The 25,986-nt window shown below is 46.0% G+C and overlaps 5 protein-coding genes across 5 annotated transcripts; 3 read left to right on the top strand and 2 right to left on the bottom strand.

Moving 5' to 3' along the window:
* Positions 1-5,599: 5,599 nt before the first annotated feature.
* On the top strand, positions 5,600-7,284 carry HOO65_070048 (Vegetative incompatibility protein HET-E-1; the record flags this gene model as incomplete). Its single annotated transcript, XM_071004998.1, has 5 exons — positions 5,600-5,654; positions 5,711-5,849; positions 5,918-6,199; positions 6,262-6,812; positions 6,872-7,284. 5 exons carry the CDS (start codon positions 5,600-5,602, stop codon positions 7,282-7,284), a joined length of 1,440 nt encoding a protein of 479 aa, XP_070856766.1.
* Positions 7,285-7,353: 69 nt separating this feature from the next.
* HOO65_070049 (Vegetative incompatibility protein HET-E-1) lies at positions 7,354-9,729 on the top strand (the record flags this gene model as incomplete). The annotated part of the gene is made up of 3 exons (XM_071004905.1): positions 7,354-7,995; positions 8,131-8,860; positions 8,945-9,729. 3 exons carry the CDS (start codon positions 7,354-7,356, stop codon positions 9,727-9,729), a joined length of 2,157 nt encoding a protein of 718 aa, XP_070856767.1.
* Positions 9,730-12,618: 2,889 nt separating this feature from the next.
* HOO65_070050 (Copia protease) lies at positions 12,619-14,355 on the bottom strand (the record flags this gene model as incomplete). Its single annotated transcript, XM_071001234.1, has 1 exon — positions 12,619-14,355. The coding sequence occupies one exon, from the start codon at positions 14,353-14,355 to the stop codon at positions 12,619-12,621; it is 1,737 nt and encodes a 578-aa protein (XP_070856768.1).
* A 1,595-nt stretch (positions 14,356-15,950) lies between these two features.
* Positions 15,951-17,240, bottom strand: HOO65_070051 (uncharacterized protein; the record flags this gene model as incomplete). Its single annotated transcript, XM_071001235.1, has 1 exon — positions 15,951-17,240. The coding sequence occupies one exon, from the start codon at positions 17,238-17,240 to the stop codon at positions 15,951-15,953; it is 1,290 nt and encodes a 429-aa protein (XP_070856769.1).
* Positions 17,241-18,211: 971 nt separating this feature from the next.
* Positions 18,212-21,075, top strand: HOO65_070052 (Copia protein; the record flags this gene model as incomplete). Its single annotated transcript, XM_071004883.1, has 3 exons — positions 18,212-18,680; positions 18,753-20,781; positions 20,889-21,075. 3 exons carry the CDS (start codon positions 18,212-18,214, stop codon positions 21,073-21,075), a joined length of 2,685 nt encoding a protein of 894 aa, XP_070856770.1.
* Positions 21,076-25,986: the final 4,911 nt, after the last annotated feature.

Consider the following 25,986-nt stretch of genomic DNA (forward strand, 5'->3'; position numbering starts at 1 on the left):
AATTTCTTATACACTAGATCGTTGTCATGCCTTTGTCATGGGGAGATCTACTAGGAAGAAAATCCGGCCATTCACCTGTGATAGAGCGTGTAAGCCTCCTGATGCTTTGAAGAACTGGCAATGGAGGATTACTACTCGTGGTAACCCACTGCCTGTTCCCAATAATAGCAAAACGGTGTCTCGATAAGGACATCGAAGAACAGGAGTAGATAAACTTTTGCGTGTACCTGGTGCTGAGAAACCATGCGCATACACCAAAAAGCTACCGATCTCTCGGCGATCAAAAAATGTTGCGTGGCGCTCTAAACAGATCAAGTGGCGTCCCACATATGCCCCACTTAATCATACTCTTTGTGGCTGAAGATCCAGGATAGGGTGGACAACCCTATCATGAATCCTCTCGGGCAATATAAAGGCGTGCTGTCCAAGGACGTTAGTGTAGAAGTAATTCCGTTAATAAATCTACTGATTCAACATTTGAAATCTATTCTACACCCTATCATGAAGCCCCATGAATCCTCATGAGCAGAATACAAAATGGTTAAGTCTAAGGATGTAGTGTAGAAGAAATACCTTTAATAAATCAACTAATTCAAACAATGAGATCTATTCTACAGTAATCTCCGTCTTCATGCTGTTCAAAACAACCCGGAATAAAGCCTTTAGTGACCTCCCGCAAGATTTTGCCACACAGATCATCATGCCCTTCGTTGCCGACAGAATTGCATTCATTGTCCCTTGAATACCATCCCTAACTCACTGTGACTATCCGATGTAGAGGAGCAGGCCATTGTCACGACGTCCGTTCTCGACCTTTGTTCGCAAGGGTTTCCCCTGCAACTACATGCGGTTTAAGGACAAAATGGCCAACCAACTACTCATCAACTGCAACGCCTCACCCGTCGGCAAGCGCTAGGCTTCCAACCTTGTCAAGCGACAGCCAGACATCCAGGCGCGTTTTATTCCTTGATGTGATCACAAGGGGACCAAATACGAAGATCCAGCCATTATTTGCAGTTAGTTCACACTCATTGAGAACACAGCCACAAAATAAGGTATCAGCCTAGCTAATGCAAGGCGTCACGGAATACAATGATGGCCCATTTTATAGTGGCCCAATGAAGAAAAAATAGGTAAATGAGAAGACTAAAGGGACATAAAACGACTTATAATGGTCTGGAAGCCAGGACCTTTGTATGAATCGGAAAGTCGGCATTGTTCTACAGTTTCCGAAATGATCTTCGTTGCGGACTAACGCTACGGCCAGGTTGAGGGGCTTGTAGTATATGATGTGGGTATTCGATGGGGGGCGGATCCGAGCCACACATGGTCCGTACATCGTTACTGCCGATATCTACAACTTTGACGAGCCTAGCTTTGTGATGGATGTCATTGAAAGCGAAATTGTCGTCACAGGCACACAAAGACGTGGCGAGGCGAGATCGGTTCAGCTTGGACGTTGGGAATGGGTTATCGTTACTCAAGCGATTAATTCTGAAGGCTAGGCAGTTGCGCCATGTATCGTGGTAGGGGGCCAATTTCACCCCCCTGACTCGTACTAAGAAAGTAGCCTGCTAGGAGACTGGGTATTGCCACGATTCATGATGGCTGGACCGACAATGATGCACGTCTCAAGTGGCTCAAACACTCCAGTCACTACACAATGGCCCTATCAAACAGTTCCTATCGGCATCTTATGCGTGATTGGTATGATAGCCACCACTCAGTCGACTTTGAGCAACATTGCGAAAAAAAACCGCATCATCACACTTTGTATGCCAGTTGTTTCTTCTCACCTACTTCAGCCTATTGATGTCGGGTGCTTTAGACTAGTCAAGAGGGCCTATGGTCGAGAAATTGAGCCACATTTCAAACACTGATTTCTTTCTAGCCTTTTATGCTGCACACCAAGCAGCTACGACAGATAGCAGCATCAACAGGTGTTTCAGAGCCGGTAGGATTAGTCCTTTGGATCTGGAAAGTGTGATATCTAATCACAATGTACAGCTACGGACTCGACCGCCGGCCGAGAAGGAGGCCGGTCTCTCCCTAGCCCTTGGGTTCGCAGGACCCTAAAGACAGTGTTTGAAGGTAGCCCTCAGTTTGAATATCTTGAGAAAAGAATCAAAAGTCACAAGAGCAGCTAATCTGTGTACATCTCTTGAAGCCCTGATGTCATTAACTAAGGGAGCAAAAGTGGTAATGCATAAGAAGACGTTATTAGAGTCTGAGATTCAAAACCTTTGATGGGCAAATGAGATCCTTAGCAAGTGATGCAGAGCTAAAAGAGTCTAGTTGCAAAAGGGGGAAGATGTTGATGGGCAGGTGAGGGCGGCAGTATTGAGAGTTGAGAGTTGAGGTAGTTCAGCAGTGGGAAGTGAAAGGCAATTTGGAAGATTGTGATACAGGCAGTCATAATTCAAGAACACGGGAAGTTGTGGTTGAATTATCTACACTATACATGTTGGTAACTTGGAGTCGGGGATTACTAGGATTGCTGACCCTTACCAAATTCGGTCAAACGCTAGGGTTACTGTGTTAGTATCAGACATAAGGGTCCATTCTAAGGCCATGTGTTTGGTGTGGACATGGTGGTGATGGATATTGTTGTAGAATTGCTTGTATTTTATTCTCTCTCTCCTTCGTCAACCACTGTGTACTTCGACTATGAGATATTGATACTTGGGATTGGAGATGCATGTGCTTTCCTGCATGTCTGCTTAGTCATGTTCTGGCAAACAAGAGTGTTCCTATTCGCACCATAACAATTTCCTACTCGCACATGAAAATTTAATGCCCCACATACCACGAAGTGATTGAACCAATCACATACCTAAATTAACAAAAGCCCATCCAATCAAATAGTCGTACCAGCCCCACTTTACAACATCCCTTTCCTCCTCAATTCAAGAAAGTCTACTGCGGGCCTCTTGCGCTGAGTGTTGTATGTAGCCTCCTTCCCTCCCTCTGCCTCCTGTGGTCCCTCCTGCAGTACCTCCTGTAATACCTCTTGTGGTGCCATCTTTGGTGATATCGCCAGTGTCATTTGCCGTGTTTCCGTCTTTCCTTTGCCTTGAATTGTGTCCATATCCTGCTGATCCATCGCCGGAAGGCTATCACCTTCCTCCCATTGACTTAGTTGGCGCCATATTGAGGCAATTGTATGGCGGTAGCTTTGGTCGGGAATCGACTGCACAACAGGGGATGGTTATGAGATGGTTGTTTGACTTTCGTAGACAGACTGAGACACTTAATTCATCTTCACTAAAGGCTGCAGTGTCAAGTTTGGTCCCACTTTAAAAAGATATATGACTATTTTATTGGGTAGTTATGTACTTGGTAGTTATGCGGGGCATTAGATTTTCATGTGCGAGTAGGAAATTGTCATGGTGCGAATAGGAACACTCATAAATAAATTAGTCAACATCTGCTCTTCAGGGACGAATCAGAGAGTCATGGAAGAACAATAATAATTACTGACTCCTCATTCAAGGTCATCCAGTACGTCCTCCTAGTACCTACTATTAGTTGTCATTTCTTTAATGGGACATCTCAGTTCAGATTCTCTATATACACAATGTATCTGCCATATGCTATAGACGACGACTGGAATTTGTGATATTTGTATTCCTGCCTGTATTGCTTATCCCCAACGAACCCCATCACTTGTAAGTATTAGTTGCTAGTTTATAAATACATCTGAAATACTGTTAATTACCCAACATCACACATGATAAAATGCTAGTGAACATATGTTATATATCGTGTCAATATTATCATCACTTGCAAGGCGAAGTAAATTTCTTATGTCTCGTATTCACCATGACATGTTCCTTATTCTCATCCTGATATATCTCTCATGTAATGCAGCCCAGTCCTTTTTCTACTTACTAAGAGATACCATTTGCCCTTATCATCTGTTAACCTGGTCTTGGAATAATAATTTAGGTGGGTTAACGTTATTACTAAGATGGATTGAAAAAGTCCATAGCTCAGATACACTACGACGAAGGACTTCCTGTAGGATCAAACGCATCTGAAGTAGCGGAAGTTGTAATGCAGTATATAACCAAGCCTCAGTTTGGTGACGTTTATGTAATACTGCACAGAAGCAGGTTATAGTGTCACAGAGTATAGATACGACCACTCATATACTTCATAAGTATGTGAAACAAACGTGCCTCACCTTGCACCTTCTCGATTTAATGAATTGGTTCTCAGCCGATCAGTGTGTCACAGATTAGCTATGAGACTAGAGGGCCTCTCGCCCTTGAAGCCTTTCAAACAATATAGAAGTAAAGCCGGGCATGCTGTAGCGATCTATACAGTCAGCCTCACAACACCATGGCACAAACAGTAGGGATTGTAAGCCCAGGCAAATATAATTCCTAAGTCATGCAAGTTATCTGATCTAGAGGAATAGATCCTTGTTGATGTCATGGTATGCTACTGCTCGTGTTACCTCGTTCACTGCTTTAGCCCTGTGGTACCTTGTTTACTGCCATAGCTTATTGCTATGTGGGTGTTACGCCTGCGTCTATGATACGGCAGTTGTAACCCTGCAGCTATTGATCACAGTAAACAAGCGCTATAATCACTCACGTTGATGCATATAGATACGTGAGTCTTGTATGAATAGCTATCCTGAAAATGTATGTCGATTCTTATAATTCTCAAAGCTTGATGAAGAAGGAAGCATACTCTGTGACAGACTTCCAAAGCTGGCGCTTCGTAAGTCTATCTCAGAGCGGGGTTAGGGTCAGATTGTCATGTGACCCTGAACCCTAAAAACTACAGCTACCTTGTTTCCCCGCGCCTTGTTTCCCACAAACTACTTGCTGCCTGCCAGCACTACTGTAGATTTATCTTGTGGCACGCCTCACTCTTCATGTCTCCTGAATATTGCTCCCTGAGCAATGTTCTCGTCTTGTGCCTCTCCTTTACGTTTGTCTGTTAAGACTAGCTTTCTGAATATATTCTGTCACTGTTAAACCTCGTCCCCGTCTACTTATCCTACCTACCTCTGACAGAAAGAACACGTAACTGTAAATCCAACTATACATATCTCGCAGTTGAAGTACCTAGGTGTTGACGAAGGAGAGGGAGGGGATCAAGACAAGCAATTCTACAACAATGTACCGCATAGTATCTGAAATGCACAACACATGCTTATCATATACGTCATCATGCTTCGCTAAATTCAGTCGGCTTGGACATGGGGCTAAAAAATACTGTGCTACAAACTGTTATTGCACCATGTTGCTGAGTGAAAATACTACGCTACGTAGTTGGCCACCGACAGCTGCACATTGAGCCAATCATCGCCAACAACATCCTGACCTTTGCATATGTAATAAACTGGGCGAGTGGGTGTCCTTCCCCTCACTTGATGGTATGCTTCCGATTCCCCTGTTTCTCTTGTTTCTCCTGTTTCTCCTCCTTTGTCGTTTTTTCTACCAAGCTATTTACCACGAAATTCATAGTACAGCCATTCCATACATCCAGAACGTTTTCGGCACCCAGCTCTTTTTACTACATCTATCCTCTATCTGATTACAGACTCCCATTTCTCTAGCTTTTCAGTATGAACCAAAGAGCCATGGATTCATCTACGAGACAAGCTACTGGGCCGCCAAAAAGAATCCTCTCTATCGGTATGCCCCTTTATTCGTGTGAGACTCATGTGCTTTCATGTCGCTGATTTGTATAGATGGCGGTGGTGTCCGTGGGATTTCGAGCTTACTGATTTTGGAAAAGATCATGGAACGTATCCAGCATTTAGAGAATCTACGTGAAGTTCCAAAACCCTGTGACAGGTTTGATCTCATTGGTGGTACAGGCACTGGAGGGTATGGCTTTTACCAGGTTCAAGTTCTACCTTTATCTTACAGCTAATTTGCTAACAAGATTATCGCAGCATCATCGCTATTATGCTTGGGCGGCTAAAAATGAATGTTGACGAATCGATTAAAGCATATAAGAAACTTTCCGAGACTGGCTTCTGCGAGGAGCGGTCAATATTCAAGCGGTGGAAATATGCCTTCTCAGACAAGAAACTGGAGGCTGCTATCAAAGTTGCGATTCAGGAGAACTGCTGTGAGGCATCATGTGTCGAACAGCGCAGACGGAGAATAACCTCTACACCCAGTAATTGTACGCATGGCGACTTGTGCTTCTACGAAGAAAACTGTGTTAAGACGTAAGTTGTAGCCATTTCCAACCAGAAGGACTCACATCCAACATCTCACATTTACTTTGTAGCGCCGTGCTAGCCGTGACCAAGAACAATGTTGAAACATTGCCGACTATCTTCACAACATATCCTCCACTTACTACAAGCCTTAGCAAATGTACGGTTTGGGAGATTGCAAGGGCGACATCCGCAGCTGTAGCCTTTTTCAAGCCTTTCAAACTTGGCCGAGATGGCATTGAATTCATCGATGCAGCTTTTGGCAACAATAATCCGTGTGAGACCCTCATCAAGGAGGCCAAAAAGCTTTTTCCACGCCACGAGACGATAACCGTGAGCCTCGGCACAGGCCTTGGCGATGTCGTTGAAATCAAGAATTTGCGAAGCTCTATAACCTCGGCATTTGAAAAGATGGCGTCAAGCTCCAAGGGCGCTCACCAACGCCTGAAAGATAGATATGGGGGCACAAAGAATTATCACCGACTCGACGTTATAAGTGGTCTCATGGATGTCACTCTACTTGATTCCAGTGCATTGAGCAAGATCGCAGCACTTACGCAAAACTATCTCAAGGAGAATGATGACCTTGTTGCTAAATGTGTCAAGGCTTTGGCTGCAAATGGTATTACTCGACCTTTGTTACAAATTCGTGTAGTTATTGAGCTAATACTCTTGTGGCAGGAAATGATCAAACAGAAGGCCAACAAAACTACGACATGGACGAAAACGATAAGCAATGCCTCTCTGATCTCTTCATCGCCGATCCCGGCACAGACAAGAAAACTATTGAAAGCACAAAGGGGGGGTTACTCAAAGACTCCTATAAATGGATCATTAGCCACAACAGCTTCGAACAGTTCCGAAAAGGAAGCGAATCACAAATCCTCTGGATCAAAGGAGATCCCGGAAAGGGCAAAACAATGTTGCTTTGTGGCATCATCGATGAGTTGACGCTGGAAAATTCATCGACTCTGTCCTACTTCTTTTGCCAAGCTACAAGCAATCAGCACAATACGGCTACGTCTGTACTGCGAGGCCTCATCTATCATCTGGCACGCCGCAACCCATGGCTCATCAAACATGTGCGAGACTAGTATGATTACAAGAGAGAGCTGTTCAAAAATCAAATTCCTTGGCACGACCTTTGTGACATACTAACTGCAATGGTTAACGACTCTGGCCTCAAGAATGTCATTCTGATTATCGACGGCCTGGATGAGTGTAATGTAGATCGACCAAACCTGCTCGAATTTATCACCAAGCCCTTACCAGTCAAATGGATTGTGTCGAGCCGTAATTGGCTAGATATTCAAGACGCCTTAGATTATGCGAAGCAAAAAGTCAAGATACACCTTGAAATAAACCAAGATTCGGTCTCTGAGGCAGTCAATTCATTTATCGAGTTCAAGGTGGATCAACTTACAGAGAAGAAAAAATGCGATGACGCGAATAAGGCGGCTATACTCGAATATTTGAAGACGAATTCGAACGGGACTTTCCTCTGGGCAGCCCTGGTTTGCCACGAGCTTTCCAACTCACAAGTCAGAAACTGGCACATGCTGGATACAATGAAGTCCCTCCCACCTGGGCTTGATCCACTGTACCAGCGAATGATGATGAACATCTCTGAGTCCAAGGACGCACAGCTCTGTAAAGATATTGTTGCTTATGTCTTGATTGTGTACCGACCTCTCACTTTGGACGAGTTGCGTGTCCTTGTCGAAGGACTTGAAGACAAGCGAACAATGGAAGTGGAAGAAATCATCGCCTCGTGCGGCTCATTCCTGACAATTCATAACAATGTTGTGTCTTTTGTGCACCAGTCAGCGAAGGACTATTTTCAGAATAAAGCATTGAAAGAGATCCTACCGTTTGGAATTCCACACCAACACCACTGACTCTTGTTACGATCACTTGGGATCCTACACGAAAAGCTTCAGCGTGACATTTACGGATTGAAGGCACCTGGGTGCCTGATTGACGAGGTTTCAGTCCCTGAGACTAATCCACTGGCTCCTATTCAGTATTTCTGCATCTTCTGGGCTGATCATCTTTGCGAGTCTGCAGCAGATGATGGAGTCAATGTGAATGATAGGATCATGACCTTCTTTAAAGAAAAGTACCTTCAGTGGTTAGAGGCAATCAGCCTTCTACACAGCATTTATAGTGCTGCAAGAATAATGGAAAAGCTGGCTCTCATATTCAGCCCCACAAATAGCCTGACAAAGCAAATATATAGTCATGAAGAACCGAACTGGATTGAGCCAAAGCCACAGGTGGAAGAAAATTGGGATGCCTGCTTACGGACTCTTGAGGGCCATGGTGATTCTGTGAATTCAGTGGTCTTTTCAAATGATGGACAGCGACTGGCATCAGGGTCAAAGGACGAGACAGTCAAGATCTGGGATGCGACTTCTGGTGCGTGTCTGCAGACTCTTGAGGGCCATCACGAATCCGTTGAATCAGTGGTCTTCTCAAATGATGGGCAGCGACTGGCATCAGGGTCATTTGACTACACAGTCAAGATCTGGGATGCGACTTCTGGTGCGTGTCTGCAGACTCTTGAGGGCCATCACGAATCCGTTGAATCAGTGGTCTTCTCAAATAATGGGCAGCGACTTGCATCAGGGTCTTATGACTATACAGTCAAGATCTGGGATGCGACTTCTGGTGTGTGTGTGCAGACTCTTGAGGGCCATGATTATCCTGTGCATTCAGTCGTCTTCTCAAATGATGGCTAGCGACTGGCATCAGTGTCAAGGGACGAGACAGTCAAGATCTGGGATGCGACTTCTGGTGCGTGTCTGCAGACTCTTGAAGGCCATAGTCGTTTTGTGAATTCAGTGGTCTTCTCAAATGATGGGCAGCGACTGGCATCAGGGTCAGGTGACTCCACAGTCAAGATCTGGGATGCGACTTCTGGTGCGTGTCTGCAGACTCTTGAGGGCCATCACGAATCCGTTGAATCAGTGGTCTTCTCAAATGATGGGCAGCGACTGGCATCAGGGTCTTATGACTATACAGTCAAGATCTGGGATGCGACTTCTGGTGTGTGTGTGCAGACTCTTGAGGGCCATGATTATCCTGTGCATTCAGTCGTCTTCTCAAATGATGGCCAGCGACTGGCATCAGTGTCAAGGGACGAGACAGTCAAGATCTGGGATGCGACTTCTGGTGCGTGTCTGCAGACCCTTAAGGGCCGTCATGGCATAGTGGACCAATCAGTGTTCTTGAATACTGAACAATCATCTTCGCCACTTTTTGTCGACAAGGCACCCTCGTTTCCCTCTCGATCTCACAGCTATAGTATTAGCGAGGATGATGTTTGGATTATGCAGAATCAGCAACGCGTGCTTTGGCTGCCACCATCATATCGTCCCAAGACATCAGCATTCTCATCTAACACTATTGTGCTAGTCTCCGCCTCTCATCACGTCACAGTCATAGGATTCAAGCCCATCTCTCATCATCAGCATTTTAGCATCAAAGCGACCCGCTCCCATTTTTTCCATAACATTGCAGATTCCACCCTTCATTAGATTCTATTTATCTGTCGGTTATTTTCATAAATCAAGTTCTTAGTTTTAATCATAAATTCACGAAAGTCAGAACTAATATTACAAATTGGTCGAACATACTGAATATCCCAAGAATGACAAGAACAAGGGATCTGTGAATTGTTGTTGTTTCTCGTCTATCTTTTTCTTTATTCAAGAGATGTTATCAACCGATTTAGATGTTCCTCACGACTTTGTGTAGACCAAAAAAGGCCCATTGTATCTCATGCTAGCCCTAATGTTTGGTTGAACCTAATCAGGAGCAACAATCCTAGTAACCCCGACATAGAATCCCACCTAGGTCCAGTTGCCACCTCCCATATCAACACCGCATGAACTACCTCGCCTTGTCAACGAGACTTATCTACTAGTAACACCCGTCGTGACACTCTGGATTTCCAGTATGTTTCTTACGCCACTCTCGGTAAGCCCTCGGGGATCACTAGATTCCTTGATCATGAATGTTTGCTCTAGCCTTCATGGGATTATCGGTTGTGACTAGAGTAGCAAGCAAGACCTTTGGCTGGAATAATCAAGCTTTTCTTTGTGGCGTTACTGAGAAAGGGTCTTGTAAATAGAGCATGCCAGTAGGTGGCACCAACTTTAATCACTTGAGCCTCTCTACCACATGTTACGGATACAAGGCACAATGCTGTGAAATGTATAGAATTTCCATTAATCCATGGGATGTAAAAGGAGCCTACCTAAAAGGTTATGATGGTATACGGGGTGAACTACATCTACTCACTCCACTATATTCTTCTCCAACTTCACCACCTTCTATATACCGGCGTTGATAATAGAGAAAGGGACTAAGGAATACAAGCAATTCTACAACACATTACTCTACCAAGACAAATGGAATCGTGTTCAATTGAATAAAGGCTATTGCCAGCCATTCAAGCTATAACCAGACCCTAAAATAAGCACCAGGGCAGCAGCAAATCTTCATGATGTTCCAAGAACCATTCTCGTTTACCGAATGAACGGGCGATGCGCTCGAAAAAATATCCGCTCCAGTTCAATGAAGTTGGCAGGGCTAGAAGAGAAGACACTTCTTGAATACATCATTGACTTGGATTTGCGAGGATTTACGCCCCGGCTTATTGATGTGGAACATACGGCGAATGTCCTTCTGGAAAAACGCGATTCAAAACACGTTGGAAAGCTTTGGGCTTTGAACTTGGTAAAACGACAAACAGACCTCCATATGCGTTTTAATCGTGCATACGACGACCAAAGGGCTCTTTTGCGAAGGTCCTGACAGAATAAACGGATGGTTCACACTTGTCCAGAGCATGACGGCCAGATACGGTATCCAGGATGCAAATTTGTACAGCTTCGATGAGACAGACCGGCTTTGCAATGGGCATGTTCACGTCATCCATGGTTGTTACACATGCTGAAAGATGTGGCAGGTCAACGGCGATCCATCCTAGCAATCGAGAATGGGCTACAGTGATTCAAGGAGTGAATGCTAAGGGTTGGTGCATTCTGCCATTTGTTGTGGCCAAGGAGACCTACCACCTTGCCAATTGGTACATCGAGTGCAACTTTGCGCATGACTAGGTGATAAAATCAAGTGAGAATGGATGAACTGACAGTGAGACATTCTTGGACTAGATTCATCATTTCGATATACACACTGCCCGCCATGCAATCGGTGTGTATCGCATGTTTCTGATTGATGGCCATAGTAGCCATCGGTCAGCCCAGTTTAACACATTCTGCAAGAGAAGAATATAATCACTATCTCCATGCTACCACAATCATCACACTTGCTTCAGCGTTTGGATGTTGCATGCTTTGGTCCATTAACGCGAGCGTATGGGCGAGAGATTGAGGTGCTTATTGTTGTAGAATTGCTTGTATTCATTTCTCTCTCTCTCTCCTCTGTCCACCTCTGAGTACTTCGACTATGAGATATTTTATGCTTGGGTTTATGATTAAGTGTCCTTTCTCCATGTCTGCTTAGTCATGTTCTGACACACCCCCTCGCAAGATTCAATCGTAGCGATATACTCAGAGTATGACTCTCATCCTAGCCCAAGTATTTCCACATCCTCAGATCCTGCACCACATTCTCTAGTTCCCCTCACCCGGGATCCTCACCCCCAAGGATTGTCTGAAGGCTGTGTATTCTTTGTCCAGTAGGGGCTTTGTGAGCCCGTCCGCTGGCATCTCCGATGTTGGCAGGTAGTTGACAGCTATGCGCTTTGCCTGGACTTCTACTCGTAGCCATTCATTTGCTAGGTCAACATGCCTCATCCTTGAGGTCTGTGGAGCGTGGGTATTTGTCACTGCCCTGATTGTCTGCTGGTTGTCACAGTGTGTCTTCAGCATTGGCGGAATAGGAACCCACATCGCCTTAGCAATGCGGCGTATCCACATTGCCTCCCTGCACACTGATGATGCCGCAATCAATTCTGCTTCCGACGTCGAGGTAAAGACGACTGTCTGCTTGTTGCTTTTGGCGAAGATGACTGTCGACATGAATTTAGTTAACTGCCCCTGCGTACTTCCGAGATCTGATCTGTCTGCAAAGCTTGCATCTGAGTAGACCTGGAATGTCGGGGCTAGTGTGGTGTCTTTTGCCTCTATTGCCAGAAAGGCGTCCTTGGATTGCCGGACATATTCCAGTATGTCGAGTAGCGCCGCCCAGTGTGTTTGGCCTGGGTTCGCTGCATGTTTCGAGGCAATGCTGACACTAAATTTCAAATCTGGTCTGGTGTTATTGCTGAGGCAGAGAAGTCCTCCTAGAAGTTGCTGATATTTGTTCTTAAGTCTGAGATCACCGTTATCGGCTGGGTTCCTTGGAAGTCGATGGTTCCGCATAGGACATGCGGCCGCGCGTCTTTTCCGATCTTGCAGTTAGGTCCACCATTTGTTCGACAGCGTTCCGATATACGCATATTGATTCGCTCTGATGTAGTTCTCCGTTCGAACATATTGTACTCCAAGGTACAGGGATAGAGGTCCACCCCCCGTGCACTCAACCACTGAGCGGATCGCGGCGACCTGTTCTGTCGCCATTCTGGTTGACTCCAGGTCTTTGGCGTGAATTTCCAACCAGTCATCCACCCATAGGACAATAAATCGTTTTCCATCTGGGCTTGCAAATAGACATGGATCTTCCGGTACTGGCCATAGGTCCGTTAATTCCGTGATGATTCTCGTGAAGAGAGCATTCCATAGCGATGGACTTTCTCTGAGACCAAAGATCGCCTTCTTTATCTGGAGGATGCAATCCTTCTGACCACCCGCATACATTTTCATGTAAATGGGCCTTGGGAGCGTTGCATTCATAAAAGCGTTGGATACATCCCACTGGGTCACACTCATGTCCTTCCTGAGGGCAAGGACTAGTATCATGCGCAATGATACTGACGACAGTGTGGTGGCATACAGTACTGCCGACGGATCTTTCGGTTGTTGATCCCCTCGAATCGTAAGTCTTACCTTACATGCCTTGAAATATGTTCCCGATTCATCTGTCTTGTAGGAGAAGACCCATTTGTTGTCGAGGACCCTGTCGCCTGCGGCCTTTGCTGAGTCGATCTCATCCCATGAGTTCGCCTTGGCATGCGTTTGCAGGTGCGCTCCACGCGCTTCTTTCCATTCATCTGCCATCCAGCAAGTTAGGGATTCCTTGTAGTGGGCTGGCGTCGATGGAATTTCCGACATGGGGATCGGATGGGTGTGTCGGTCTCGCCATCTTCCTTTGAAATTATCCTCTTCCAGTGTCTTGGGGTTATGGAAGGTCCTTCTCTTCGCCATTTTCTTTGCTTTCTTCGGGTACCACTTGACTGCTGCCATAAGCACCCCCTGAGCTGCATTCATGTGGATTGGCCGAGGCCCTAGGTGCTGCTCTTTGGAGACTTCTTGCGAGGAGTCTACCATTGGACCAAAGGCTAGAGATCCTGTTTTCACCGCTTTCGCGAGATCATCGTTCGTCGTAGCCTGTCGCAGTAGGGTGTTCGATATTGGCAAAATGTTGTGTCCTGGTGGATGCTCCGCGTACTTGCATGGTTCTCGGGAAAAATCCGCCAGCTTGCAGAAGAGAGTTCTTTCATCAATGTCGGCGTCTCTCCTCTCCTGGACCGCCCCTGTGTCTGGGTTCCACACTCGGTAGACCCCTGTGGTCTCTCCGTACCCAACTAAGCATCCTACTTCTGCTCTAGGGTTGTCGCGCTCCATCCTGCCTACTCCCCTTAGGGTGGATGATTTCAGCGAGTAGACTACCGACCCGAGGACTCGCAGATGCCTGATCGAGGGCTTTCTCTTGTAGACTAGCTGGTAGGGTGTGACACCGCCTATCGTATCACTTGGTAAGCGGTTATGGATATAGATCGCCGACATCATTTTCTCCGTCCATAGGAGAGCAGGGATTCCAGAGTGAACAGATATCGCTCTGTATCTCGTCTTGATTACCGCCGTAACTCGTTCAGCTCCACCATTCTGGTCTTGAGCATATGGTGCCGAGATGTGCAACGTGAGGCCGTGATTCTTAAAGCTTTGTTCCAGGCCCAAGTTTCTGATCTCTCCATCGGCCTCCAAAACAGACACCTTGTGTCCGTGTGCTGCATCAAGTTTCCTTATGAGCATCATAACTGCTTCGAAGACGGTTCTGGCTTTCCTATTCATGAGGCACACCTGTTGTAGAATTGCTTGTATTGATTAGTTTTTCTCTCTCCTCAGTCCACCCCTGAGTACTTCGACTGTGAGATATTATACTTGGGTTTATGATTACGTGTCCTTTCCTCCATGTCTGCTTAGTCATGTTCTGACAACACCCCCCAGGTAAACCTAGAGAACCTATCTACCATGAACATGATCGATGAGTAGGTTGGGTTCCCCTTCATGTCCGTGAAGTCAATTGCCACTCTCTCAAATGGCTGGGGTGGGGGGTCCTTCCTCTGCTTTGTTGGGTGAGCTCTGCCTTTTACCATAGCGCATATCGGGCATACTTGACCTAGTGTGCTGCACCCTGCGCATAAGCATTCGGATTCCTGAAGTCTACTTGTTACCAGCATATTCTCACATGCTTTCTGCGCCTGATCAAGCACCCTTGCTGCGGGATGTGCGGTACGGCCATGCCAGATTTTCATCGTCGTAGCTTTCTTTCCCCTCCCTGGTGGTGCAACGAAGTGGTTTCTCGCCTGCCTGGCGGCACTAGTATAGTCAAAGTCATCCTTCTGACTTTCCATTGTACCCAGGGCTGCGAATGTGAGGTTTGAGCCTAGACTTGTAGTCCTTTCTGCATCTTCATCCTGGATGCCTATATTTTGAGATTCATTGTTAGTGTCGTAATTGGATATCCCACCCCCCAGCTTCAGGTGTCACTTAGCGGGTTTTCAATGTCTCTAGATAGTCTATCCAGCCTGACTGAGTCTGTCCGTAACTGGACCATTGGTTCTGCCACTTACCAGGCCCTTTGGTTCTGTCCCTTCTTGTCTGCCCTAACTGGGTTTCTGGGTCTGTCCTAACCGGGCTGTTAGTGTTGACTTACCAGTGTCTAGCGCATAGAGCGTTCCATATCGCACTATTCGGCACAGCTTCGCTCTGTCTTTCTTTGTTACCAGAAAGTTGTTTTCCGTATCCCAGATTGCACCCTTCCTCTCTAAGAGGCCGTAGGATACCACATTGCATGGGAATGTTGGAGCGTATGCCACATCAAGTAGATTTAGCGCCCGGAAGTCGCCCCCATGTAGTGGGAGACGCACCGTTCCTGCGCTCGAAGTAGCCACTACATCTCCCCCTGTAATGATCTGGGCTTGCACTTCCCTCATCATCCCAACAAAATGTGTCCTAGAGTTGAAAACGTGACGGCCGGCTCCCGAATCTCAAAGTACCCATCGTTTCATGGAGGATCCCAACATGTCCCCTAGCTCCAGATCATGGATCGAGCTCGACATGGGATGTACGTTTTCTGCAGTGGCCATGACTAGGTCCTCCCCCTGCTATGTCAAGCGACGGGCTTATCCCCACGTTGGGTATGGCTGCGTTGGCCCCTAGCATCGCCATGTTGATTGTAATAAAGACCGGGGCAGTGAGATCCATCACCCCACCCTTCCGGATGTGAATACCCCTTCTTTGGCTTTTCTGCCGCTTTGATCACTTTGGTTATGAGGTTGAGAAAGTAGCTCCAGGCCAGTTTCAGAGAAGGAGGAAAATGTCTCTTTTATTTGGCCCTTGCCCTCTTCCTAGGGGCATCTCTTCTTTGCCCTCTCATCCGCCTCTTCTCTCATCGCTTCTAGCCCCGCCGACGAATCGCACCTCCCGGCTGTCTTGGAGTATCTGTCCTTTCCCATTTCTGGGTCTATCTTGAAGCCTCCAGTCGCCACCACTCTCTCGAGTTCCAGTGCCAGCGGATGGCCAGGTACCGCCACGTACTTCTTCACATATGCTTGGCGTCTTTTGTCTACCCTGTAGGACTTGTATCGGTTCTCCTTCACCCAGAGCCGACATTTGTTCGAAGGGTGTTTTGCCTTGCAGAAGACACAGAAGTTTCTTTGTGCTGTTGCCCTCCCTCCACTATTCTTGGATCTGTTCCTTTCAAGGGAGGTGAAGACGAGGTCTGTATCTATCCCACCTGCGCCAAGTTCGTGCCACGCCTTGATGTTTTCGACCACATCATCGATGTCCATATTCCCTCGAGCTAACTGCGCTTCATAAGTGGCGGTGTACGAATTCTTCCATCCGTTCAAAGTCTTGGCGAGGTTGTCCGAAAAGTCATCCCATAAACGGCGTCCACTGTTTTCTTGGGAGGGATAGTTCTGTTGGCAGAACTGGATGTCTGCCTGCCATTCGGATATCCATCGATGGATGTTGTTGTCTTTGGGAAGCACATTGAGCTTCCTCATTGCCTCCCGGTATATGTGATAGGCCACACTTTCCAGATTCGCCGTCGTCACCTTCAAGACATCCATGAGTTTGTCGACCACCTTGTCTGGCCAATATTCTTCCCTAACTTGGGTGGCTAGGGCAGGCGAAATGTGCTTGTTTATCCAAGCTCCTACTTTTTGCCTGCGTTCGCGCTGGTCCCGGAAAAGATCCCACTTAAGTCTGAATTGATTGACCTGGATCTCATAGGCGCGGCCGGTGGTTTCTATCGTCCTGGCGTGGCAAGCTAGTAGCCTTTCATGGCTGGAAAGCCTTACACGAGTGGGGATGGGTTCTGCTTCTTCCAATTGAGCGCGTTTTCGTGCTGGCATGCGGGCTCGGCGGGCTTCTTCTTCCGCATCTGCTCTGGTAACGTTCTCCCAGTCTTCATCATCGACTAGAGTTGCGTTTGGGGGGAGGGTGGGCGCTGGTACATCTTCTGGTGCACATGGTACTTTCGGTTCCTCCGCCCATGGCGTTCTAGGGTTCGCTGCCGGATCAATGTTGTCCCAGACGTTGCACTCCTTTGCAAACCACTTGAGGTCTGCCACGAATTTCGGCCAGTCTCTGACTGAGTGTAGTTGAGTGGAATCGGTTGTCGAGTTGGCCATTGTGACGGTAGTTAAAGGTAGGAGAGAAGTTTGTTTTTTTTTTTGTCAAGAAAGTAAAATAAATAATTGTTAACTGTTCGATAGAGGTTGACACTCTTAATTGTTGTAGAATTGCTTGTATTCATTTCTCTCTCTCTCCTCTGTCCACCCCTGAGTACTTCGACGATGAGTGTTGGATGAACTGCATGGAGGATGGGTTATTGTGGGGAATTTGCCTTCGGTCGGGTTAACCCTGGGTAAACCCGAGCCTGAAGACTCCAGCTTAGTTGTGCATGATGGAAGATGTAGAATAGATCTTAAATGTTGAATCAGTTGGTTTATTAAAGGGGTTAAGTCTATGCTACGTCCTAGAACTATTCCTTTTGTAGAATAGATCTTAAATGTTGAATCAGTTGGTTTATTAAAGGAGTTAAGTCTATGCTACGTCCTGGAACTATTCCTTATGTTGAGAAAACGTCCACGAGTGCTCCGGAGAAAGTTCGGGTAAATAGATAAGACTGGGTTCTTATCTGTGGAAAGGAGACGAAGATAAATGGAGAGAGGGGTAAACGATTTTTTACCTAACTTAATACATAAACTTTAAGGACCAATTTTTACAGGTTATGAGCCTCTATGGAATTACCTTCGGAGAACAGATTTTTGTTCTTGGGAAAGCATAGATAGTTGCTTATTGTGTTCTGAAAGAACAAGTCTTTTTAATTTTTCTTCTATCTTCATTTTATCTTCATACGATTGTTTAATCATGTCGGAAAAGCTCGGAGTGAACAACTGGTCGGAGTGGGAAATGAATTTCCTACACCAGTTGAAGAACGATGGGTTGTATTACCTACTCGACGAGAGTCCGATGGAGGGTGTGGAAAGAGATGGAGGAGGTCTAGGAAAGCGAAAGACTGATGAAGAACAAGCGAAAGACTGATGAAGAACAAGCGATGCGTTCGCTAAAACTTTCATTGGGCGAGGGGTTCGTCAGGATGGTCAACAAGAGTACGGTCAAAGAAGCATACGAGTTGCTGAAGAAGGTTTGCGAACCAAATACCGTCGACCAGGAATTCGAGAGATTGGGGAAGCTATTTCGGACCCAACTTCGAAAGGAAATGAACATGCTCCAGAATTGGTACTACCACAAAATGACGATTTTGGAGTTTTACACGGAGGAGCAATTGAGCGAAAAGATGGTGCTCAAGATGTTCTTGATCGGACTCCCGAAGGAGTACCGAGAGGTGGCAAAGGAATGCTACCGAGAAGAGTTAAAAGCAGAGGATGCTGTTAAGCGCTTAGAGCAAAAGTTGGCCATCAGAAAATACGAAGAATCGACCAAGAAGTCGAGGCCGAAATGTTTTAACTGCAACAAGGAAGGACACAAGGCAATGGATTGTTGGGCTAAGAAGAAAGACGATTCTCAACAAAAAGCGAAGCTGGCTGTCAAGGAGAACCAATGCGGTAAGTGTTCCAAACGCCATAACTGGGTGATTGATTCCGGGTGCTCGTGTCATATGACGAAAGAGCTAACAGTGTTGAAAAACGCAAAGGGAACACAGGAGACAGTTAAGTTGGCGGATGGGAGCTGCATTGGGGCATCCAAGATGGGTTCAGTAGATATTCGAGTTGGGAAGGAGAAGCTCAATTTATCCAAAGTCTTATATGTGCCAGAATTGTCCGAAAATTTGATATCAGTAATGGCCTTGCTCAAGGAAGGGAAATCAGTCTTGTTCAAGGACATGAAAGTTATTATTGACGATGGGAAAGAGAAAATCACTATTCCATTGAGAAAGGAAGACACAGTTACCAGTACATGTTTGCTTGCATACGACGATTTGCATCGAAGATTTGGTCATGTTGGTGACAAGAGGCTGAGGGCGATCAACCCAGACAAAACACCCCCGAGACCAGAGGATTTCGCGTGTGAGGACTGCTCAAAAGGAAAAATGACAAGGAGTCATGGGAGTCCGACAATGTCGATAGCTGCAGAGGAACCTCTCGACAGCATATCAGTGGATGTGTCTGGTCCACACGAGACTGGGAGAAGAGGTCATCGGTGGTACGCGATAGTCGTTGATAGCTTTTCCAGATTCAAATGGCTACTGCCGTTGAAGAAGAAGAGTGAAGTTCAAGGAGCTCTGGACGAATGGCGAAAAGGGATTGAACTCAAGATGGGTAAAACCATTAAGAGGACAAGAAGCGATAACGCACCAGAACTTAAGCAAATCTTCGAGAAATGGAGAAAGGCTAATGGGACGGAACCAACCTATACGCTTACGGATTCTTCAAGCCAGAATGGGATAGCAGAGAGAGCTATTAGGACGGTAAACGATGGCGTCAGGACGATGTTATCGGAAACAGGCTTGGGAAGTAGATTCTGGGTGGAAGCTGCAATGACAACGGTGTATATTGCAAACAGGACATTGAGCACGCAAGGTGTCCCATATACGCTCTTTTTCGGAATTGAGCCTAGAACCGACCATATGAGAAGATGGGGATGCCGAGTTATTAGGCATTTGGCGACGACCAAGCATGGTCCTAGGGGGAGTGAATCCCTACTACTAGGATATGATGAAAACGTCGACGGTCGGTACATTCTGTGGGATATTGATGCTGAGAAGGTCCGGGTCACGGAATCAGTGCATTTCTACGAGAAAATGAAACCCAAGAAGCAGCAAGAAAAGGAAGAGCTTGGAGGACAGGACAGTGGCAATATGTCCGAAGAACCTGGATTATCCAATCCAAGAGGTTTGCGAGAGGAAGAACTCACGGGCCAGATGACTGACGAGAACGAGGTGTGTCAAGGCCAAGTCGAGGACCATGGTGGAGAGGAGCAATCCTTAAAACCATTTTCGGAAACAAAAGCTATAACGGGCACGGACACAACACAACTTGACGCGGTCAACGCAAGGTTGAAGTTCATAATCGAGTCAATGAATCTGAAAGCACCAAAGAGAAGACTGAGCCGAGATGGTGACGTGAAGGAGGATCAACCGCCAAGGCAGAGGATCAGAATACACGAAGAGAATGAAACGCAACAGAGGGCCATGATAGCGCTGTCTGAACCTTCCATGACACTGGACGACGCGATTAGACATCCAACTGAGAGTGAGGGATGGAAAGGAGCGATCCAGAAGGAGTTGAAGGCGCTGATGGACTTCAGAACCTGGCATTTCGTCCCTAAACCAGAGGGGTGTGTCCCGATCGATACGCGATTTGTGTTTGCAAAGAAGTATGACCTCGATGGAAAACTTGAGAAATACAAAGCCAGACTGGTGGTGAGAGGCTTTCGACAAGAATACGGAGTGAATTTCTTTGAGAGCTTTGCACCGACTCCCAGCAGCGCGACATTGAGATTGTTTTTGGCGACCGTATGCCAGTACAACATGGAATGCCATCAAGTGGATGCGTGCAATGCGTTTGCGCAATCCAAGATAAAAGAGGAAGTCTTCATTGAACTTCCAGCGAATGTTGAATGCCCCAATGGAATGGTGGCAAAACTGGATCGCTGTCTATATGGGTTGAAACAGGCAGCATACCAGTGGAATGAGGACTGCACAGGGTACCTTAAATCTTTGGGATTTGAGAACATAGTCACAGAGCCGTGTTTGTTGTATCATGCAGGACGAAAAATGCTGGTTTTGCTTTATGTGGACGACATAACTATAGCAGCGATGGACGACAAATCGATAAAATGGTTCAAGCAGTTATTTTCGAAGAGATTTGTCATCAAGGATTTGGGCCAAACAACTCAGATTATCGGGATACAAGTATCACGAGACAGGCCACAGAGAAGACTCTGGATAAATCAGAGGCAGTACATCCGGAGGATGGTGGAGGAAGCGAGGTTCGATGAACACCGGAGGTCACCCATTCGTACGCCAGTGGGAGATTGGGGGACATTGAGCCAGCACATGAGGACGAGAAGATCTTGGACTCGAAGAGTTACCAGTCAATCCTGGGAAAGATAATGTACCCAGCCATGATGACGAGACCGGACATAGCATTTGCAGTGTCAAGCCTTGCACAGGCATCTGCGAGACCAACACCCAGACACCTTGGTGGAGTAAAGAGGGTGTTACGCTATTTGCGTGATACTGCCGAATTCTCTATTTGCTTCGAAGCACGCCGAGGGGGGATGGATATCGTTGGATACAGCGATGCCGACTATGCGAACGCAAATGATCGGAAGTCTGTCAGCGGATTAATTTTCGTTGGGCTCGGGGGAGCGATAAGCTGGAGTTCTAAGAAACAAGCAGCGATCGCAACATCAACCACGGAGGCCGAATATATCGGACTAACTCCATGCGCCAAGGAAGGGATCCATCTTCGAAGGATACTCAATAAAATCCTGGAAACTTTTGAAACTGGAACTAGGAATAGTCAGACACTGTGTTTGAAAGACGAGACCCTAGTTCTAGGAGATAACCAAGCGGCAATCAAAATTGCAAAATCCCTGGGTGTGAAGAAGGCGACTAAGCACATCGACATACAGCACCATGCCATCAAGCAATGGATTAAGGAAGGTCGGATTAAGATCGGATATATTCCAACAGCGAAAATGGCGGCAGACGGGTTGACAAAACCGCTTGGTCCTCAGAAAATGCCGGAATTCAGATTGATGATCGGAGTACGAGATCCACAAATACAATGGCCAGACGTACCCACTTCTCCGGAGCTCCGGGAAAGTGGGGGGGATGTTGAGAAAACGTCCACGAGTGCTCCGGAGAAAGTTCGGGTAAATAGATAAGACTGGGTTCTTATCTGTGGAAAGGAGACGAAGATAAATGGAGAGAGGGGTAAACGATTTTTTACCTAACTTAATACATAAACTTTAAGGACCAATTTTTACATATAGTCCTGTGGGTTGTTGTGGGTCTATGGTCACATGACAGTCTGACCCTAACCCCACTCCGAGATAGACTTACGAAGCGTCAGCATCGGAAGTCTGTCACAGAGGTTCCTTCCTTCTTCATCAAGCATTAAGAATCAGAAGAATCGACATGCATTTTAGGAATGCTATAGATACGAGTCTACCGTATACATATGCATCAATGTGAGTGATTATAGCGTTCTGTTTACTGTGGTCAATAGCTGCAGGGTTACAACTGCCGTATCATAGACGCAGGCGTAGGGAAGTTTGGGTGAAGTGGACAGGTTTTGGGAAACCAACTGCAGAACCAATCGATGTCATCTTGGAGACCAATCTACAAGCCATGGATCGATGGGAAGCAAAATGGGGGCCAATTATGGAAAACAATGGACCGTGCTAATGTTCGGCCGAACATAGTCAGGGGCAACAATCCTGGTAGCCCCGACATAGAATGCCAGCCAAGCCCAGTTGCCACCTCCCATATCAAAACTGGATACACTGCCTCGCCTTGTCAACCAGTAACACCCGCTGTGACACTCTGCATTTCTAGCATGTTTCTTACGCTACTCTGAGAAAACTCTCGCCGAATCACTAAATTCCTTGATCGTGAATATTTGCTCTAGCCTTCATGGGATTATCGGTTGTGACTGGAGTAGCAAGCAAGACCTTTGGCTGGACTAATCAAGCTTCTCTTTGTGGCGTTACTGAGAAAGGGTCTTAGGACAGGAGCATGCCGGTAGGTCGCAACGACTTTGATTACTTGAGCCTCTATCAAACGTATATCAACTTGCAGTCCTTACCTGGTCTCAGCCCTCAACTTCGCCAAGGCCTTCTAGCAAGCTTTGGCAAGCCCGAGTCCATTAACAACCACCATAATGTTTTGATGGGAAATGGCACTATCACTTTGCCTAAACATCTTCAAAAGTACGCCTACAATAACGAATGTAGTTCCAATGGATATCGTAATGTTACTGCTACTATCTTTGTTACAATGTATTTTAATGTACTTGCGCCTGCGTCTCATAAGAAATTGTAGGCGGGGATTGATCTTGCTCTTTTCATGCCTGGCAATCACAGCAAAAAGAAAGAGCAAATGGACTCTTGTTTTTAAGCGCTCTTTGGTGTTTGATCGACTCACATGTCTTGCCTTACGTGTACTAGATTGAGGAAAATACCCTAAGCTAGTACAACACTGCTCAATCTGTGCCCCAAATAAACTTCAAAACTCTTGTAGGGTTCAATAAGGCTAACTAACTGAACCGCCCTTGACCGTTGTAGGTTATAGGGTCCAGGGTCACTTGACAATCTGACCCTGACCCCGCTCCGAGATAGACTTACGAAACGCCACCTTCGGAAGTCTGTCACAGAGTTTGCTTCCTTCTTCATCAAGCTTTGAGAATCATGAGAATCGACATACATTTCTAGGATAGCTATACGTACGAGACTCGCATATCTATATTCATCAACGTGAGTGATTATAGCGCTTGTTTACTGTGGTTGTTGCGTGGCGCGGTATATATGTTAAGTGGCGTCCCATACGTGCCCCACTTATCCGAACCTATTGTGGCTGATCACGTGACATGATTGACACCACAATACAAAAGGAATAGTTCCAGGACGTAGCATAGACTTGAACCCTTTAATAAACCAACTGATTCAATCATTAAGATCTATTCTACAGTGGTCAATAGCTGCAGGGCTACAGCTGCCGTATCATAGACGCAGGCGTAACACCCACACCGTGCTGCTATACACCACACTAACTCCATCGAGACCTTGTCGGGGACTCTGAGCAACAAGTACCTTGAAGTCCTCCCAGCTTATTTCCACTGGCAAGTGGTCATTCCCTATGCTTGTCACGTTCAGCATGGCTTCTTGAAGAGTTTCTATCGTCTGCAAAGCAGAACCTTCACGTTGAAATCAGTCAGATCCACTCGGCCTTATCAATAGCCAGCCTCTGCCTGCTATCCTCAAAGGGGGCTTGGTTGGAGTCTCGGAAGTATTTTCCCATACTCTTCCCTCTCACTAGATGGTGACTCTCTAGTAGCAAATACTGTGGAAGACGTCAAAGCTCAGTTCCTGAAGAAACTGCAAGAGTTTACTTGCATGACAAGAGTGCTGATACAATCAATATGAAGAAAATTTATGAACAGCCTACGATTTTAGGTACCCCTTGAAGGACAACAGAGATGTCAAAAGTGTACACGGAATATACCGAAACAAAAAGCTATTGAAGTGAGCAGAAACACCTACTTGAGAAAGGAAGAGTTTGTGCAACAAACAAATATTGACAAGCAGGAGTCTCACTAAACGTAGCAGCTAGGGCCAGAATCAGTGACAGAAGGATATGGTACATTATGCAGCCATCAATGGATCAGCACTTAGCCTTGGTTTTTTGCAACCGCCTACTTTTGGAGTCAATATCCTGCCTGCATCTCAGTTGGGTTCGTTGCACCACATAGAATGGACCATGTGACAGTGGCTTGTTTGAGATGTGCAATGCAAGCAGATCTTAGAAATAAAGAGACATTGTAAGTTGGGAAGAAAAAGGATAATTGTTGCTGTATTGTTTACGTCTAACAAAAACAGGAGGAAAGACTATCTAACGGTATATCAATGAGCCGACTTCTAAGCTTATGAGATGGAACCACGCTAGTGGGCTGGTGTAGGCCTCACAACAGGTATAGTCCAAACAGCACACTGAGTGCTCATTTGTCCCCTACAATATGAGGGGGCAAGGAGAGAAGTGGACTTTCTTGACTTCTAGGGTTAGCTACAGAGGCCGGAGCGTGCTTTGGAGTGCTAGAATGATGATCCCCAACATGGACAGAAACATCAGAGCAATTCCTTGGGGCCGCTTTCTAAGCAATAAGAACGTATTTAGCGGCTACGGAGTGCAAATCTACAACAGGTCATACAACTAATCATAGAGCGAGAAAAGACTAGGACCACGACTTATGACAGTCAAAGGGAAAAATCAAGGCTATGGACAGGTAGGAAGATGTCAAAACGCAGGAATGAACACATAGCTGTAAACCCAAGTATACATATCTCATAGTCGAAGTACTCAGGGATTGACGAAAGAGACAGAGGGGATCAAGGCAAGCAATTCTACAACAATGTACGGGATGGTATCCGAAATGCACAACACATGCTTATCATATAGGTCATTATGCTTCGCTAGATTCAGGAGGATTAGGCATGGCGCTAAAGAAATACTGGGCTACAAACTGTTATTGCACCATGTTGCTTAGCGAAAGTTAGGAGTAGATATTAGGAGGACGTACTGAATGTCCTGTAGAGAAAGGAAGAAGGAAAAAGTGATGATTGAAGTTGTTCTGTGTCTATCTAGGTTCAGTTTAAAGAGTAGATCTTGGCTGTTTTATATATCCATCACTACTATGTTCTAGATTGGGCATATATGTCAGTAACGTACGTCAGGGTTACCAAGATTGCTGACCCTAATCCAGCTCGTCCAGATCTTAGGGTCAGTATCAGACATCAAGGGTCTTGTGCCAAGGCCCATGTGCTTGATCTAGAACATGGTAGTGATGGATATATGAACCGGTGGCTGAGATCCGCCCCTCGGACTAGACTTAGATAGATACAGAACAACTTCAAAAATCACTTATTCCTTCTTCCTCTTCTTCACAGGACATTCAGTACGTCCTCCTAATATCTACTGTTAATATAGGCCTTGCAAGAAGTCGGCAAAAACTAACAACAAGCCTCTTAAGTACAACTTAATTCATGAAAGTGTCCATGTTACAAATTATTAGCTAACTAATAGACCAAAACCTTAAAATATCTTGCTCGAAATTCATCCTTACTTTTCTGTCATGTAATGTAGCTCGTTCTAGAATTACTAAGGTTTGTTTGTTATTACCCCGGTCT

Source organism: Ceratocystis lukuohia, assembly GCF_044167205.1.
Source record: "Ceratocystis lukuohia strain C4212 chromosome Unknown Supercontig7_pilon, whole genome shotgun sequence".
Classification (NCBI taxonomy): Eukaryota; Fungi; Ascomycota; class Sordariomycetes; order Microascales; family Ceratocystidaceae; genus Ceratocystis; species Ceratocystis lukuohia.